At 36.5% G+C, this 20094-nt stretch overlaps 1 protein-coding gene across 1 annotated transcript; it reads left to right on the top strand.

The window, feature by feature from the left end:
- The first annotated feature begins 15137 nt into the window (after positions 1-15137).
- Positions 15138-16577, top strand: LOC141595953 (protein S40-5-like). The gene has a single exon (XM_074415916.1). It carries the CDS (start codon positions 15550-15552, stop codon positions 16210-16212), a length of 663 nt encoding a protein of 220 aa, XP_074272017.1. The 5' UTR covers positions 15138-15549; the 3' UTR covers positions 16213-16577.
- Positions 16578-20094: the final 3517 nt, after the last annotated feature.

Below are 20094 nucleotides of genomic sequence, written 5' to 3'. Positions count from 1 at the left end.
GCAAGTCATCTTGATGGACGAGCCGCTTTGCTATGTCGGCCTCATACCGGCCCTAGCACAGGGTGAGTGGGGCCGGTGTGAGGCCCATTTATGCTTTAACGTTTTTCGTTGTTTGTTTCTTGACATGTCCCTTTGTCTAAGCTTTACCTTGTTTCTTTTACAGAGCACTTTGGTCCCGAATCGTCGAGCAACTCCTCGAGAAGATGGGGCTGGACAAAGACGGAAACGTTAAGGAGAAGAACCCGAAGGTCGATGTGCATGACCGCCGTCCGTCGCCTACTGACCTCTTGAAGGGCTTGGACGAGACGGCGGCCCAGGCCAAGGTAGCTGCTGCCTTGCCTCGTCGGGTCCGAAAATCCAAGTCTACGGCGGCGACGGTGTCAACCTCAGTTCCGCCTCTACCAGAGGTGGAGGTCGTTGACATTGTCGATGGAGAGGATTCCGATGCTGAGGGATCTCCGCTTAGGCGTAAGAGGAAAAGATCTACCCATGCCACCGATGCTTCTGCTTCCGTTGCTCATGTTAATGCCAGCGCCGAGGAAATGGGTCAACCGGCCAAGAAGAGCAAGCCCTCGGTCTGGTCGACTTGCGGCTCGATTTAGCCGGCTCATTAGATATACCGATGACCGGCTCTCTGGTATGTCCATGAACGTTGACGTGGACTCTTTGGTTGAATTTTTGTAGATCAACCGGCGCGATCTGTCCCCATTCGAGCGGCGAGTTGAGAAGAGGCCTATGCGAGACGGCGGGAAAAATGTCGACTCGTACTCGCGTCGATATCCAACGACCGGCTCATAGCGGAGGGTACAAAGCTGAGCAAGAAGGTTGGGATTTGGTCTGAACTGGTCGGCTCTCGTATTAGGGAGCAAGAAAAGGCCTTGGCCGAGACGGGACCGTTGATAGAGCAGCTGAGGCTCGATGTTGTTGCCGCAAAGGGGGAGGCCGGTAAGGCTAAGCTTGACCTCCTTGCCGCACAAGCGCGGGTCGAGGAAATTAAGAAGGCTGTCGTCGGCCGAGAAGGCCAAGGTAGAGGTCTTTGAATCTGCCGCCGCCAAGTTGAAGGAGGAACGGGATAGGTACAAGGGCGGCTACGACGTTGTTGTCGCCCAAAGGGAGGAGTCGAAAAGGGCGTATCGGCTCCAAGCGAGTCGCATAAGGGAGACTAGTGCTATCCTTGCCCAAAGGGAGAAGGATATTGAGACACTTCAAAGCACGATTCTCCCTCGCATGTGTGCTCGATATAGGGACCCGACCGAAGAAGCCTTCGGGGAGGTGATAGATGAGGTCTATCCAGGATGGCTCCTTCCCGTGGACAAAATTCGACGATTTGTTCGATGATAGGCTCGAAGCTAAAGAGAAGGCTGCGGCGGATAAGGCTGCCGAGGATGCGAGGGCCAAGAAGGAGGAGGAGGCGACCGCTGCAAAGGCGGCCCTTGCAGAGAAGACGAGGGAGGAGTCCGCCAGACTGAAGGCAGCTGAGGACGCTAAGGCTGCTAAGAAAGATGCGGCGGATAAGGCAGCTGAGGATGCTAAGGCTGCCAAGAAAGCTGAGGATGCTAAGGGCGCCAGGTTGCATCTAAGTCGCTCACCGAGGGTAATTGCGATGGCGGTAAGGGCAAGCGAGCAACAGGCATAGGGAGACGGGCGGTCGTCACCGAGGCTCACCGGCGTCTCGGATAGCCGACTATTCGGGGGCCAATTATTAAGCCTTTTCTCCCGCCATCCTTTTGGCGCTTCAAAGAACCAAATCAAACCTTTTGCTTTACTTTTCCCCGTATTTTTGTAAGACCTTGGTAGGTAGAGTCTTGGCTTATCCCAAAGGGGACGGCCGTCGTCTGTGTTTCTCCTTCTTGTAACTCGTTACCTTTTCCTTAATGAGATTTTGCTTGCTTTGCCTCTGGCTTGGCCGAGGCCTTTTGATTGATTCCTTCACTTGTCTTCTTGCGTTAATTAATTGAGCGCTTTTCGTTGTTACCTTTGGCTTCAGCCGAGGCAGTTTAGAATGCGTGTCTCAACTGTGTTTAACGTCTTTAAACTCGGTCTTAATTTGCCGAGGCGATTGCGTTAATTAATTGAGCGCTTTTTCGTTTTTACCTTCGGCTTGGCCGAGGCAGTTAGAATGCATATCTCAACTGTGTTTAACGTCTTTAAACTCGGTCTTAATTTTGCCGAGGCGATCGCGTTTCACTCGTCTCTTCCGGCCAATTCCGGGCAACGGAGTTTACGTTTTGACCGCCGTTGAACATATGTTAGCATATCGGCTCGTCCCCCCGTCACTCCCGTTAAAGGCCGGGATGATCGGTGATCGAGGTTTTGCGCGTCTGCTTTGTGTACATATGTTTAGTATGCCTTCGATTGGGGTGGATTAACACTTTGATGAAAAACTTGGATGATTCCTCATTAGATATGAATATGCATTGGGGTGCCAACAATTGTTTTGGGCAACTCTCATTTGTTATACAAAGTATTTTACGAGATTGTCGGTGTTCCAATGGCTCATCAAAGGTATATCTCCCATGTCCGTCGGCCGGTATGTGCCGGCCTCATTTCTTCAACTACCTTGTAGGGACCCTCCCAGTTGGCCGTCAACTTGCCATGGATGTTTCCTTTGTTGGTGGCGGCTGACTTCCTTAGGACCAGGTCTCCTACTTTTAAGTCCCTTTTGTGGACTCTTCGGTTGTAGGCCCTTTTCATTCGGCTCGATATCTTTGCTAAGTTGAGGCGTGCCGTATCTCGGCTTTCTTCGACCAGGTCCAGGGAGGTTCTTAGGCCTTCCTCGTTTTCATCCGGGTTAAAAGTGGCCGTTCTGAATGTTGGCACCGTTGCTTCAATCGGCAGGATCGCCGGACCGTAGACTAGGTGAAAAGGACTGCACCGTTGCTTCTTTCTCCGTGGTCCGGAGGGACCATAGTACGCCGGGTAGCTCATCGGCCCATCTTCCTTCGAGGTCTTCAACCTGTCTTCTTCAAGCCGTTGAGGATCGTTTTATTGGTCGCTCCGCCTCTCCTTTGTCCGTTGCTGCAGGGGGTGGCGGACGGAGGAGTATGCAAATTTGATGCCGAGTTCTTCCAACCAGCTCATTATTGTGTCACTCCAAAATTCTCGGCCATGGTCGAACACCATGACTTGGGGTAACCCAAAGCGAGTTATGACATTTTCCCAGATCACCTTTCTTACGGCCGCGAGTTTTTTCGCGAGCACGCCACGGCCTCGACCCATTTGGTGAAGTAGTCGACGGCGACGATTAGGAACTTTCTTCCTCCGGATGCCGTTGGAAATGGCCCTAGTAGATCCATTCCCCCTTTGTGCAAAGGGAAGGGGATTAAGCAGTTGCGAGGTCTCGGGAAGGTGCGTGTATCACCGGAGCGTGCATCCGGTGTTGCATTTTTCGGTTTTGTTTCGGAATCTTCAAGCATGGTGGGCGAGTAGCCGGCTCGGAGAGCTTTGTGGGCTAGTGTTCTTGCCCCGTGTGATGACCACGAGATGCCTTCGTGTATTTCACAAGATTAGTTAGCATCATCTCTGGACCGACACACTTCGGGAGTGGCCTTGTCACGGACCTCTGTACAACTCTCCTTCAAACACCAAGTACCTTCTTTGCGATCCTCTTTATCTTTTGTGAGAGATTGCGGTGTTCGTAGCTCGTGTGTCGTTTATACCTCTTTATCGGAGTCATCCATGTCGTCTCGGCTTCCACGTCGCACACCATGCCGATGGTTTCGTCAATGCTTTTAGCGTTTCGATGTCCACCAAAGCACGGTCGGTGATATTCTTTATGGTTGAACTCACGAGACGGCGCCAATTGTTAGGGTATGAATTCGAAGCGAGGTTTGTTTACCACGCTAGCTTTGTCGAATAATGCCTCTTCTAGCCTTGATTGCTCTCCTCGGCCTCTCCTGCAACAATGAGCAAAGCGAGGGCTTGGCTTTGTGCCAAGCGTACTCACTCCGACGCTCTAGTCGGTGAACTTACTTTGTGATTAAGTAGGATGTAGCTTGATGACGTGTATTGTAGAGAGATGAGAGAGATAATACCAATTTAAGTGGTTCTTAGGTTAGATTCTGGATCCCTTCCTCAATGAGGATTGAGGAGTATTTATAGACTTTCACCTTTTGTCACGTAGTGGCCAAGTGGGCCAAGTGGCATAGCGGTGGAAAGATCGATCTACCCTCGGCCGAGGGACCTATGGCGGCCGGCGAGCCTGGTTGACTCCATGCCGAGGGTTCTTGGATATGAGGACGCGGGTATGTGCCCTTTGGTAGGTTGCCATCATGCCGAGACCAGTGGCGGTAGAAAAGGTCGATCGGTGGGATGTCTAAGTCATTGGCTTGCTGTGGATATCTTTGACCTCGTTCAATATGTTGACTTGGTCAGCGGTGCAGAATATGCCCCATCATCTACATTGTAAATTCTTGCTTAAAAGGGCATATCTGGCTTAGACATAAACTAGGTTAACTAGTTAGATTGGGACATGATGAGTTACTATTTGACCTATTTTAAACTTAAAACGGATATGACTATCTTAAGTGAGAGCAGTTTTCTTATGTAAATTTAAATCAACTAGTTAATAGATCACTTGATTGAAAACATAGCAGATTTCTACATCGCAAATTCTTGTTTAAAAGGGCATATCTAGCTTGGACATGAACTGGGTTAACTAGTTAGATGGGGACATGAGTTACTATTTGACCTGTTTTAAAATTCATACGGATATGACTATCTTAAGTGAGAACAGTTTTCTTATGTTACTAGCTACTACCAAAATGAAATTTTTTTTATATAATTGAGAAATAGATGTTTAAAATGTCGTTTTTTTCAATTTTATTACTTGCTCTTACTCCCTGCATCCCAATCAAGTTGTGAATAGTTATGTATTTTCATTTTGGGTGTATTTCTCAATAGTTATTTATTTTCATTTATAATAACTTTTTATAGCTCGCCTTTCATATGTATGTGGAGTTATGTATTTTGCTGGCAAATCCACTCATTTTTTTCCTTAATCTTCGTGCCAAAAACAATATATAAGTATTTATTGAGACCGAGGGAGTTATTTTTAAACATATTTGACGAAAATAGGGAGTAGCTACTTAGTCATTAATGCAGGACTTTGTGGTCCAAATAAGATGACATACTCACACACCTATCACCATCAATTATAATTGTTTTGCTTTAAAGTCTCCTTGATTAACAAATCTTGGATTATATTAAACCCCAAATTATTCACGAGTAGTAGATATAATAGATTCCTCTTTGATTGTGATGTTTATGTACAACGATTAATTGAATAGTGTTTATAGCATTTTACTAGCTACAATAGTGTTTTCTTTAGTTGGTGGAATATTGCCCTTCAATCTCTTAGAAGAGCTCAAGTGCATGTCCCTTAAAAATCCTTAAATTTCGTCCAATTATTGTAGACGGTACTACGTATTAGTTGGGTTTTTAATGACATTTTGTGATATATATATATATATATATATATATATATATATATATATATATATATATATATATATATATATATATATATATATATATATATATATATATATAGGAGTTGTCAATTGTCATCAAACATATCACATTATATAATGTCGATATTTTATCGTGGAGTACATTAGTTATGTAGGGAAGGGTGACACATCTACCTCTTTTTTATATTGTGGCATAAAATTATCATTCAGTGCCTTTACTCAATGATTATCTTGTTAATTATTTAATTCAGTATCAGTCACTGAAGTAATGCGCAAACTATTGTAAAAGAGTTGGAAAATCTTTCTCATTTCGCATTAGTTTTTCAGATCGTACCCATATTTTCGACTCTATAAGAAAAATTACTTATTTTCAATAATTCAAAGAAATGTGGACATTCTCCTTTTACTCCAAGACACCGGGAAGACATACATTAGTTCACAATGACACGTATCTTCATTTACACTGTCGATCTTATGTTAGACTGTTTTACATAATATAATCAGTTGATGAGCGATTTTATTAAAAACAAAAGTTGACCCGTGCATATATTGATTTCATAATAGTTTTTACAATTTTATCTACCAAAATAATTACTCCATCTACGTTTAATCAAAATACTCCGTGTTAAATAGTAGAGACTTCTAGCATATACGGAGTATTCTACAAAGTATACCTTAGAAAAACCCGTCACAATATATTATTCTATATTTTTGCACAATGAATGCAATTGGTACTAAATTATGTAGGATCTAAATCCATATAAATAAAAGAATTGCATCGTTGCCATAATGCCAATTATTGAAGGTGTAAATGAATAGCTTCATCAATAAATTAACCATGTACTATACGAGTAGCATTTAATCAATGCATCACGTACGTAAATTAAAAGTACTATTATTGATCCGAGACCCCATTGAAAATACGAGTCCAAACTCCACTACATAGCTCAAAACTCAAATTTAAAGACATGAGAAAGTATCCAAATTTCAAATTTTGTTAACAAAGTTATCGGTGCTTATTAGCGCACTATTTTTATATGACACAGTTTTACACGTAAAATATAAAAGCGTATTATATTTTCCTTAAAAAATAATTAATAATGTTAATTATGTATCACAACTCACAAGCAAGGTGATCTAAAATCATGAATTTTCAATGTTTATGATAATAAAGGAATTTTTACGCATATGCATGCATTGTATGTATTCCTGATCGCAGCCGCATGAGTGATTTGAAGTTTTATCCATATCTCGTACTTCCTCACAAGGTCAGATTTAACTCTTACCGATACAAAATTTAAATCATTTATCCCTTTTTTATGTCTTATTTATATCGATCTCTTTAATTTTTACTTGTCACACACTCAAACATCAACCTTTAAAAAAAAGTGTGCTCCGTAAGACTAATAATGTGTCACAAATACAATTAATTAGCAGATAGTAGAACAGTAAATGAAACACAATCTGGAACAGAAGATCCACGATGCCCTACACCTATGTATAACTGTATAATGGTTGGGGGTAGGCAATAGTGCACCGCGCACACATATGCACCGGTGACCGGTCTAATATGTGTCACAAGTACCAAATAGTGAACAGTAAATGAGACACAAAATGAAACAAAAGATCTGCAGTGACGGTACATGTATAAATAAATGTATAATGGTACATAAGCAATGGGCGCACATATGCACCGGCCTAAAATATTTGTATCGAACAACCAACGACATGTAAATATTACAATCGCTGGCATGACAGCTTTTGTGTCCTCTATATATATATATATATACTTGGCAAAATTCCTTCTTCCTTAATTATGGAATTATATTGCTTAATTACCATGCAACGTCCAAGAATTGGCAGCTTTCTCAATTAATAATTAAAACCCTAATTAGCTAAAGTTGTTCTAAAAGTTTGTCTTCTCCTTAATAAATAATTAAGTTGGGAATAATTTAGCTGTTTTATTATGCATGAGGAATATTTGATGAAAATTAGTGGTACAAGTTTTGATTTAAAAAACTAATTACGGAGTACATTTTACTTACTTCCACGAAGAGACGGAAAGTTCACGTGTATACGCTCTGGTGTAATAATTTACTAAAAAATGATTTAATAATTGGATTTTACTAGTGATTATGGTATAGTTTTCGTCTCGATTATTCCTTTTTACAGTATTTTTTTAAGTTTTCCTTATTTAATTGTCTCGATCATTTCTTTATGTTTCATTCAAGGTATTTGCTGAAAATGAAAGTAAAAAATGGTCGAAATAAATGGAATATGATACATTTTGAAACAATTTATTATAATGCTTCCACTGCATCATCGTAAATTGTTAGCTGAAATGAATCATCCTTATTTCATAATTTTCGGCTCATCTTACACAAAATAAACATCCATTTTATTAGATATTCATCATAACTTATAAGTATATCAAGATATTTCTCATTTTAATATTATGTCTTCATCATGTAACACCTCGTGTCACATACTTATATATGACTTTATAAAACTTAAATGTAAATAGAATGCGCGATTCAAGTAATAAGTAACATTTTTTATGACTTTATCAACTAAAACTAACTCATCACGACATCTGCATAAGATTTCGATCAGTTATTATCGTCGACTCGTCGTCACACAATCCAATTCAAACAATGCAAAAATTAACCACTCAACCAATGCATCTCATAAAAAACAAGAAATAAATAGTGGAAATTGGGTGGATGGACCGCAAAAGATGAAATGATAATGAAGAGAGGGCAATGTAGATTGTACGTAGCAGTTATGATTCTGATTTAAGGGAGACAAACCTTAAGGGCGTATCCCACACATGTACTCGTATTTTGTCCTCACGCATATACATTATTATGTATGTGCCCAGTTATAATAAGTCGGTCATATCTATCGTAAATATAAAACGGTTAAATACTAGTCTATACAGGGAGATGGAATAAGAGTATCCTTATTTATACATTTTACTTTTTTTTTTATTTCATCCATCTTTTTAACCTATTTTATTATTATTAATACGGATAATCAGATATGTCCGTCTAAAACAAGAATATGACTTTATATTATTATGTCCTCTAAGTAATCACCAACAAACGATACTATTTCTTTTTTTTTATTATTATCAAAGTCCATCCTCATCAATGACGTATTATATTGGAATATCATAGTGTTACCATGCTTCATATAAGGACACAAATGGTGGGTATATCAAGTCAAGATCATCCCCATTATGGAGAGGTTTTTATTTTTGGTATAATCTAATTAATTGCTCTATATTTATGCAAAAAGTAAAGAATAATGACGTGTAGAGATAAAAATAATTGGAATTATAAAGTTTAAGTGAGTAAAGCTAAAAATGTTTAACTTAATTAATTGTGTTCAACTTAACTAAATTGAATTACGATTAATTAAATAAACTGAATTGAGCCGAATATAACTAAACTGAATTGAATACAAGTGAACTGAAATGAAATAAACTAAACTAAATTGAAATTAAGTCAGAAAAAACAGGGTTTTATTGTCCTACTTTAATAGGATTATCGATGAATAACTTTTTCATGTGCAGAGGAAATGAATCTATGTTTATTTGATGCATGAAGCATGTTTTTTTTTTTATTATTTACCAAAGTAACCACAAGGCTAAGCTAAGTTTGAGACTAGAGATGTATCAAACTGCTCACATTTCGATTATTTTTCGAGGCTACCTTATACGGAGTATACATTAAAGCCTTCATCCCTCTTAAAAATTTTCGACCTCACTGGTTTCAAATCTTGGCTCCACCACTGCTTACAAACGGTGAAATAAGGATTAGAGCAAAAGGTCTACATATGTTAGTGGAATATCTAGGCTAAAAAATTCTTTTTAACTTGAAGTTTCACATGACATGAATAATTTGTTGCTCGTGCATAACACTTAAACCACAATTTCAATACTCTCTTTGAATCTCTAATGCAGTGAATTCTTTACGTTCACTCTTATAAAGAGAAAGATATAAAAAAAAAGGGTATATTCCTTACAATAATGTCATTCTTGCTTTCCCCTTCCAAATTGATCGATTTCACATACAATGAGTTTTACCAAAACTCCGATCTATGATAATTTGATACGATAAAAACAAGCTTAAAACAAAAACATAAAAAGTTTGCGAATACACATAAATAAAACACGTAAAAAATAATCAACTGAAACAGAGGGAGCAGTTAAAATGGCCGGTCCACTTGTTAGTACGTGAAACCCACAATTCCACAAATGTTTTTTAGTTAATATTTTTTTTCAGTTAACTAGGGCCCTTAGAGATTCTAAGTTAGGTCATAGACCCTTCAAATGTAGGACGTCTATTAAACATCACGCCCGAAGGTCGCGATCCTACAACATCATTGGACGTAAAAAACCAAGTGGAATTAATCATGCATGGCCTGCATGGGGTCCTCTTACAATTAATTAAATGCATGTAATTCGTGAATTCGTGCAAAATGTACTGAAAATATTGTGTACTATACTTTTGTTTTCACTTATAATTAGAGATTTGCGGAACATGTAGTAAAATAGGGAACAAGTTAGAAGGTACGGGTCACTATATGGCACTAAGTAAGTTAATATTATGCCCATGGCGCGGTCAAGTGTACCGAGATTGGGATGTCTTGAACGTGATCAATGACTTGATATTAGAGTTTTTTTGTATGTAAAGGAAGTTTTAATGGCGATTTTAATGCTGACATGGTTAAACTAAGGTCATGAGTAACGTCTCTCATAACTTTACCAATTAAATTAGTTGACATCTGTATGATTTGATATTATTATTAGGTGATGGTTAGACATTCATGATAGGATATAAGGTCGAATATCTGGCTACATAATGTTAAGACATGCCTCGGTGCCTAATAATGTCGTTTAGAGTGTAATATACATCTGTGTTTGCAGTGATGGGGTACTGTAGGGTTTGTCATTTCTCAGACATTCAAAACGCAATAATTGAGTATTTTTCTGGATTACTAGTTGGCTCTTCCTAAAATCCTTAAATTAAACTCGTCATAACGTCCATTTAAAACTTCAATCATCGTGTATGCTCTTTCAATTCATGTTATGGCTAGATTTTTTTAATAAGAGTATAATTGATTGTAAAAACGCCGAGAAATTAGCCTAGACCAAAGGAAGTAGTACTAACAGTTCGACATTGTTTCTACTGTAGTTTCTCCGTAAATCTATGTTCTAGTTATAAGAGAATCAGCATCGAAATCAAATACAATGAATCCACATTTTAAGTCCCCATCTTAAAATTCAACCGTAATTAAGTACTATTTTTGTTCTAATTATTTATTTATTTTTTATTAAAATACCTTTTACAAAAAATTAAAAAGTTAAACAAATGATATAGACGGAAGAAGGAACTTTTTACGGATGCATATAGACTGTAGACATATTTGGATAGCAAACATCAGAAAAAAGCAATGGTAGGGAAAGGGGTTAAAAATAGCGATGTTGCAATGATAATATAAGACGATGCGCATTTGTCCCTACAAGCTAAGACCTTTTCTCAACCACCCAAGGTGCCCAACTCAACTGCCCATCAATAGGACTCTACTTTATTACTCTACCAACTAGCTAGATACTAGATGAAGTAGTACTCTAAATTAAAACAAACAATAATAATGGTCAATTTAATTTCCATGCTCAAAATAATACTCTCTCCTATTTACTAAAATGTTCCACAATTCCGAAAATGGCAAATTCACTAAGTTCTTACACTTTCTTTATAAGTCTATTATTTGTGGTTTTTATGACTTCTGACTCCACATTCTCTCTCTTATTTTCATTTTCCTCCATTTTCCACCACAAATCTCCTTCCTCTTAAAAACTCTCCAAAAGGTAATGTGGAAGATCATAGTGAATCGGAAGGAGTAACATTTAATTATTATTCTGTTCATTTACATCAATCAACAATAATGAGTTGAATTATTTATTATTCTGTTCATTTATATCAGTCGGTAATGAGTTTATATGGTTTGGAATGAAATGAACGAGTAAGATATTTTGCTGGAGAAATGATCTCATAATGAATTTCTTGTGATGATGTTTTATCATTCAAGATAAAAATTCTAACACGGATAATTAAACAGGTATAAATTGGTAAAATAGGTACGATTTATAATAAAAATAGGTATGAAATTAAAGAGTTACTTTTTAGTTACGACTTACGATCAACAATGTAGATATACTCGATGGATGAAGGGAAAGTTAGTTATGTAATATCAATCTCAATCACAATATAAAGTGAGTGATTTCTATTCAATGAATTAATTACATATGTTCCTTTTTGGCTAAAATTAGCTAAACCGAGTCGAGCTGAATTGAAATGAATGGAATTGAGTTGAACTGAATGAAACTGAGGAAGAGTTAATTTGAGTATAACTGAGCTGAATGAAATTAAGTTAAACAGAATTGAGCCGAACGAAGAGGAGTTAATTTGAGTAGAGTTGCGATGAAGTAAGCTGAGCTGGAGTAATTTGTATTAAATGGAGTCAAGCTGAGCTGAAATGAGCTGAAATTAAATCAGGAAAAAAAACATAGGGTCTTCATCTATTTTAGATTGACTTTATATTGTACTTTCTCCGTCACAATCGATAATTTACGCTTTATTTCCCTCTCACATAATAAAGTAAATGTAAATTATTCATTGAGACATACAGAGTAATATACTCCATCCCAATCTTGTGTAAAATGGATCTCAATTCTCAATTATCTAAAAAATGGCTAGTGAATATAAAATGAACTTACCAAAAAGACTGTATTATTGTACTATTTCGTAAAACCATCATACACAAGTCATTGTGATCTTCTCTATGGTGCACTAAATTAACCAAAAACCTACTCCGCTGTCACAGTGAATAGTTTACACTTGATGTAAAATTATTAACTGAGAAGTTGACAGTGAATAGTTTACACTTAGTGTAAAATTATTAACTGAGAAGGAGAGAGTAATTGAGAAGTCTAATATTTGTACTAATAAAGCAGTAAGGATCCTCTGTCCCACTTTTGTGTCCCATTGTGTGTGCCACCCCACTAACCTTTTGACACATCACTTGTTGCAAAATAAAATATTGCAATAATTATATTAATTTGTTGATGTGTTAGAAGGTGATTGGAGTGACACACACATTGGGACACCAAATGGAACAGAGGATCCCCACTCCTAATAAAGTTGTACTACCAATAAGTGCATTATTAAGGTAAGTCCAAATCCCTAATCAATCATCCTAAGTATAACGGAGCACCATTAAAAACATAAATATAAACCTAATTATAACCGTTGCTTTAGTACACCAATCAATTTTATGACGGCCCATAGCCTAAATTTTATGTCACAATCATTATTTTGATTTGTAGGCAGTTATGTTGCCACGTTTGCATGAAAAGGACAATAATGGTGGGGCCATCTTGATACGTGTTAAGCTATGATTGATAGATTAAGAGCTTAGTGGACCCTATACCCTCGTGGACCGTAGGACTCGATTTGGGTCCGATATTCAGTGCCACAGTCAAAATATGTGGGACTTTTGGGTTCTTATGAAAAAAATTGGATGAGAATATTACATTATTAGTCGACTTGAATTATTGGATTCGAATCTTGTCCAAGTATGATTAAACTAATCCGATTTAAATAGTTTTGGCTTAAATTTTATTTTAATATTGTACTAATTTTTCGGTTGAACTTGTTCAAGTTCTTGTGCAAGTCAGACTTACAAAAGAATTTGTGTACAACAAAAATTTTATCTGTTTTTTCCAAGTTTTTGTAATATATTGTGGATCCGTATTTTACATTATACAACTGAACCTATTAAATGAAACTAACATATGAGTTATTTCTAGAAGAATTGCTGAATAAAACTGAGCTGAATTGAATTGAAATTAATGAAATTAAATTGAATTAAAATGAGTTAAAAATAAGGCTGAAACAACATCGCATAAATAATTTAATTTAAGGTTTACGTATAAAATACATGAAAACTTTCTAATAAACGCAAAGATGGCCCAAATGCCACAACTAATGTAAACGATTAATCTAATTCAAGTTGTGTCTATTTTCAGGAATAAAAACTGCGGCTAATCATTATTAATGTTACATTGTAAATGCAACTTGTACGTTTATAGCTACCGCTAATTAAAAGTAGCTTAGCCTGATGCTATACAGTGATGCATGGTTAGGTTTTTTTAATTAAACAAAAAGGAGCAACTAAACTGCTTGCAAATTACTCTGCTGGTCACGTACACAAATTCTTATTTATAACTGACATATTCGTTTTAAATTTAAAACAAATCAATTAAAATAAATCAAATAAAATTAAAATGTATTTAGATTAGCTAAAAGGTTATCCATCTATACAAGTTATATACAGTATATCTCCGCCTTAAAAAAGACCTACTCGATTTACGTGTATTATTACATAATCCAGCAACTTGCATTAATCTACTGCATCTTACGTTAAACTATCTTCAACCACGGGCAAACTATAACTTCTTATCATAAACACAGAATTTGAAGTGAATATTTAGATAGAATTAATTAGAGACTTGGTAATCTACTTGATTTTGTATACTCTTTGTTAACTAAATTCTTGTTGACATATTCGACTTAATCTGGCTCGATTAGTTCAATTTAGTTTTATTTTGTTTATTTTACTCATAATCTGGTATTAATGTAATCAAATGTGATATTTTAGTCCGTTTTCATTTTATATCGGTCTAGCTTTTAGGTTGAGATAACTTTCTAATAAACATCGGTTCAAATAGTCATACACAAATATCATTATAAGCCAATTAATATTACGGCCCTCTTCTTTTAGATTTAAAGTCACTTAATTTAAGTTAACTTCACATTCTATAAGTTCAGTTCAGTTCAAATCGTATAAGTTCAGTTAAGATCCTATAAGTTCAGTTCAAATCCTATAAATTCAGTTCAGTTCAGTTAAGATCCTATAAGTTCAGTTCAGTTCAAATAAGATCAATTTCAATTCAAAAGAACAGGATCATAATGTAATGACTCCTAAATTTAGAAACAAACAATTACTCATTTAGATATTATTACATATATTATCATCTATTTGGCCATTTCAAAAAATCCATTATGAATTCATAAATGAAAGATGTTGAAATCTATTCATTTCTATTAGAATTGTTCATAGATTATACCATACCATTCATTCAGTCCAGTTTATTTGGTTTACAAAATAAACATATATCGACAAATCATTTTCAGAACACAAAATCTCATTAAAGACGGCAATATCCGTTACAAGCTGATGGTTACCATTTCCTCTCACAAAATACCCATGAGAGATGAGTGGGGAGGCACATGGGGGTGCCCTCTCCCTTTTTGTAAGAGGTCTTCAGCTTGTAACGGGATTAACCCGTTACAAACAAGACGCTTTGCTTTCAGAAACTAGCAAAACCATCCCAAACTCGCTTATCACTAGACAAAATTCTTAATGTATATCTGGCCTATATCCCGTCCAATTTCGCATTTGATCACCTTTACCGTTGATGTTGAGTTTTGTTTCGAGCACAACTATTTAATTTCACGCGCGAAGGAAGGCACTTTATAGCAACATATATTGCCATAGTGGCATACCAATAATTCAATCACTCAATCATCAAATCATCACTTGCACCCATTTTTTTTAATTTTTTTTTTCATTTTCTTTTCCAATTTTTTTGGTTCTCTCTTTTTTTTTTCCTCAATCAATTCCGTTCCATTCTCTTCAATTCCCTCATTTGAATCTAATTCTTTACATTTTCCCTTAAAATTTCACTTTTTTTTTTCTTTTTTAAAATAATTTACACCAAATTCACATCAAATTCACAACAAATGAAAAAATAAAGTGGGACCCACTTCATGAAAAAATACACTTCTATAAATACTTGCTTCATATCTTAGCTCAAGCTTATGCTAAACTCACTTCTCATCTTACCTTAGGCTTTAGCCTTTGATTATTTACTTCTTAATTAATCATAATCATAATCGTAACCGTAATACAATTCAATTTTGTTTTAATTATTTTCTCAATTAATATGGCTAAAGGTCGTAGGTTGACAAATAGCCGTAGCGAGCGTTTGCTCGGTACAACTAGCTTTAACAACTACGGACACGTCGGACACGTCCCATATAACGGGGACGTGTCCGAATTTGCTGAGGAGGATATATGGTCAATGGTCGAGCACGTGCCCGATCATAACCAACATAATAATAACGGGAGTGGTGACTATGATTACGTGGACGCGTGGACACCACGCGCTGCTACGGAGACTGGGAGACGGGATCGTGTCAGCAACCAATCGAAAGCGGTCCACGTTGGCGGGTTGTCATTGGCGTTTGAGGATGAAACGACGTCGTCTCGTAGAATTGTGCACCAATTCGGAACCGGGGCTAATAATAATAATGGTGGTAATGGTGGGGCCCACAGAGGTGGAAGACACGTGGTGGCCTCGTCAGCTCCAGTGAACGTTCCTGATTGGAGCAAGATTCTCCGAGTTGACTCGGCCGAGTCGATGTTCGACTCGTACGAGGATGATCAAGTTGATGACTCGGGTATGGAGCCGCCTCATGAGTACTTGGCCCGAAGCCGAAAGATGGATACCTTTTCGGTTTATGAAGGCGTGGGCCGGACCCTTAAGGGTCGGGATATGAGTCGGGTTCGTGATGCGGTCTGGAGTCAAACCGGGTTTGAAGGGTAATTGTATAGGAAGTACTACGTAGAATTTGAAAAAATCGTCACAAATAAGTTTATTGTGATTTTTCCCCTCATTTTATGGCGTTGGGTAACAAAATAACCAAAAAAAAAAAAATTAGCATGGTTTAGGATATGAGTAATTTTTGTTGGGGATATTTAAGTAATTTCACTAAATTGGGTGGTGAGTGAACATAAGGCCCAATGGGCCCAAGACCCGCCCCGTATTTTAGTAATAATATTTTGTATTTCGTAGTAAATTTTGATGAACAATTTTTTAATATGCAAGTGTTTATATGCACAATTATTATGTAAGAAAATTATTGATAATGAATTTATCTTAGTTATTGCCTCGAAGGCTTAAGACCTTAATTAAATGACTATTTACGACTTGTTAAGTCATTTTAGTTTATTAATGTACTCAGTTTGTCTTCTTATAAATGTGATCGACATGCAGAAAATGAGTCACATTATAAGTCTTTTACTTGCACAATTATGTACAGTATTTTGTCATTATTTAGTTATTAATGGTTTTCTGATTTAACATTCTATTGTTACTAGTTTTGGTTAATACTTTAACGATTACTTTACCTGCCAGTTAGTTACGAGTACACCTTTTGTGTTCGTGTGAATAAAAAGATGTCAGAAACATTCCTTAATATCGAGTTTCTAGAACTCTCAAGATGTAATGTTAGTAAAAACATTGTATACATCTTACAATAATAGAAGAAAGATAAAGCCACTTATGTCCCTAAAATAACTAATTACGATAGAAAATTTTACTGAAGGTAGAACTTAAATCTTTATGTAAAGTTCTTTTACCCAATTCAACCCAAGCATTTTTGATAAACAGATAATCATGTTTAAATAACTTAGTCTTACTTGCTGGATAATAGATGAAGACATCTGCATTTGGCAATTAAGATCATCTTTATTTATTTTCCTCTTTATTTTCTCTGTAACGTTCCAGATTCAATTTTCAAACGATCTAACGATATCAATTAAATGAATTTAAAACTAGGCAAAGAGTAGGTGCATGATGAGGTTGAACTTTGAAGTGCAATGGGGTTATAGTGATAGATGTTGATAGAAGGATTAGGTCATAAAATTAATGATAACATAATATGGGTCACTAATCACTATTGATGTAAAATCAATTAATTAATGAGATTTGATTAGTTTCAAGTGCTTAATGCTAGCAAAATATTATGGTTAATTGAGTGCTATTATAGAGTGACGCAAGACTTGATGTAGACCACTAAATAACTTTATTCCACTAGTACTAAAGTACTCAAACAGCATATTATTTGTTTGTATACTTGTTATTTCAAAGTTTCAATTTAGCATAAGTGCATAATAAATGAGCAATTGATTGATTTGATTTTTGATTAAATGGAAGTGTGGAGAAAAAAAGATTAATGGTTATCGAGCTTAACTGTTCATGTAAGGGCAGTGATCAGTTACTTAAGTTTTAATAAAAAAACAATAAAAAAAGTCGAATTTTTAAGTTTGACCAGAAAAACATGTGATATTCGTTGTTTTTCTCTAATACTGTCCATTAAAAATGCCACAATTGTTTTAGTTTATCATCTCTTATGATGATACTCAAAACTATGAGAAATAATAAGGGAAGATCTTTCAAGAAATGGGCTAGAAGGAAATACTTTATATATTGCGTGTTAAAAATGATAGTTTGCAACTATAAAAATAATTTAAGGATAATTGCAGATAAATCAGTTTTAATTAAATATTATTTTTTTTGATGTTAACTAGGAGTATTCCCTACCGATAGTTGGGGCAATCTCCTTTGATTTACTGAAGGCAATTTAATGGGCTGACCCTTCCCAAGTTTGGATTTTTCATTCGCAAGAGTCAGGAATCGAACCTCTAACCACATGTTTAAGAGGTGAGAGTCCTTACCACTCACACCAACATTAAAATGCTCGTTTGACACTTTATTTTAACTATTTTGTTTACAACTAATTTGAACATTGTGTTGAATAAGGGTAAAAAAACATTGTAGGGAACCTGATAACAATGCAATGATTAATTTAAATACAAAACGCCCTTATATTTTTCTCTTATGTAGATATTTCAGACAATAAATCTTGCTTATGTTCTCACATTTGTAGTTTGTGAGAGATTATAAATTTGTGACAAAAAGTATCTATCACATATGAGAATTTATGTATTTCAAAATCTTATATTCCTTCCAATTTGCACCAAACTAGGCATTACTCATAAGTCAAAAGTATATGTAATATTAGCCAAACATTAACATGTGAGTTTATGATTCATGTGTCATGTCACAAATTCACAATACAAATTTCTTATTTCTCAACTAATTTGTAAATTTAGTGGTACCAAAGTAAAGGCAAATAAGTACAACAAACTCAACTCAAAGGTCTAAAAGACCACAAAATCTCATTATAGACGACACATATTCGTTTATAAGTAAAGACGGGTCAAATACAATACCACTTCCTAATAGGACAAACAATAAGTGGGGCGGTGGGGCCAAAAATATCATCACTTTCAAGCTTTTTGACCCGTCTTTAGCTATAGACGAATATATCCGTCTATAATAAGACTAGCTGATAAAAGACTAACAAAGTGGAAAAGAATTGCAGGACTTTTATCCCAAGGAAGAAGGACAACCAATGGCATAATTTCTTTGGAAGGGATCAAAGAAAGAAGGGTGGTTCATGGTTGTGTCATGTTTGTTTTCAATCAAATGCATAAATATGGGACCTCATGGTAGCACAATTTGATAAGGTCCAAAAAAGATGTTACAATGTACTTGATAGATGAAACAATTTTGGTGGGGATTTGATATTTTCTTCATTTTTCCCTTTTCTTTAGAAAGAGACTCACCTTAATTATAATTAACAAGGTCTTGACATTAACTCCGACAATAATTGTTGTTTATTGTCGAGTAAGGTTATTTTCAATCCCAAAAACTATAAGAATAATATGAATGAAATACATGGAGTATATCTGGATTATTATCAAGTTATTAAAAAAAAGTTGTATATTTGATTTGTGACAAAATACATGTCCAATTTAACTTCGTTTCACCACCAAATTTACATAGAGATAATATCTGATGGGATATTCTCGCACCGCCGACTGCACTGCTCAACATATGAAGAAGGTCAAAGATGTACAAAGAAGTCAACGACCTAGACAAACCTAGCCGATGAGAATCATCGGTGGTCGGTCGGCCGGGTCTCGGCATGACAACCTCCCGGTAGGAAACATACCCGCGTACTCACATCCAAGACCCCTCGGCGTGAGTCAACAGGCCCGCCGCCCGCCATAGAAACCCTCGGCCGAGGGGTAGATCGATCTTTCCACCGCTAGCCACTTGGCCACTTACCACACTACGCGACAAAAGTGAAGTTTATAAATACTCCTCAACCTTCATTGAGGAAGGGATCCCATTTTAAATACACAACTTAACCTAAATACACTATTCATCCCAGATAATCTTCTTTATCTCTCTCGCAATATATTCCTAGCCAATTAGCATACAACATATATATTTAAGTTTATCGACTTGGCGTCGGAGTGAGACGCTTTAAGCACAAAGCCAAGCTCTCGATTCGTTCGTTGTTGCAGAGAGGCCGAGAGGAACGAATAAGACCAAAGGAGAATCCAACTCAAGACATCATTCTACAAGCCACGGGTGGTAACGATACATTTGCTCCGGGAATTACACCGGAACAATTGGCGCGTCTCGTGGGGAAAGACACTAGAAGCTAGTCACATTCATTCCCAAAACAAAAAAAAAAACAACAAAAACCCACCCAAAAAGCTAAGAAGATGTCAAAAGAACAAGAGGTGTTCGAATCGACGAGCCCCTCCACCCGGATGATGCCTTCAACAA

The sequence above is a fragment of the Silene latifolia genome, chromosome 8 (assembly GCF_048544455.1).
Source record: "Silene latifolia isolate original U9 population chromosome 8, ASM4854445v1, whole genome shotgun sequence".
Classification (NCBI taxonomy): Eukaryota; Viridiplantae; Streptophyta; class Magnoliopsida; order Caryophyllales; family Caryophyllaceae; genus Silene; species Silene latifolia.
The sequence above is the reverse complement of the archived record's forward strand: the minus strand, read 5'-3'. Positions and strand labels throughout refer to the sequence as shown.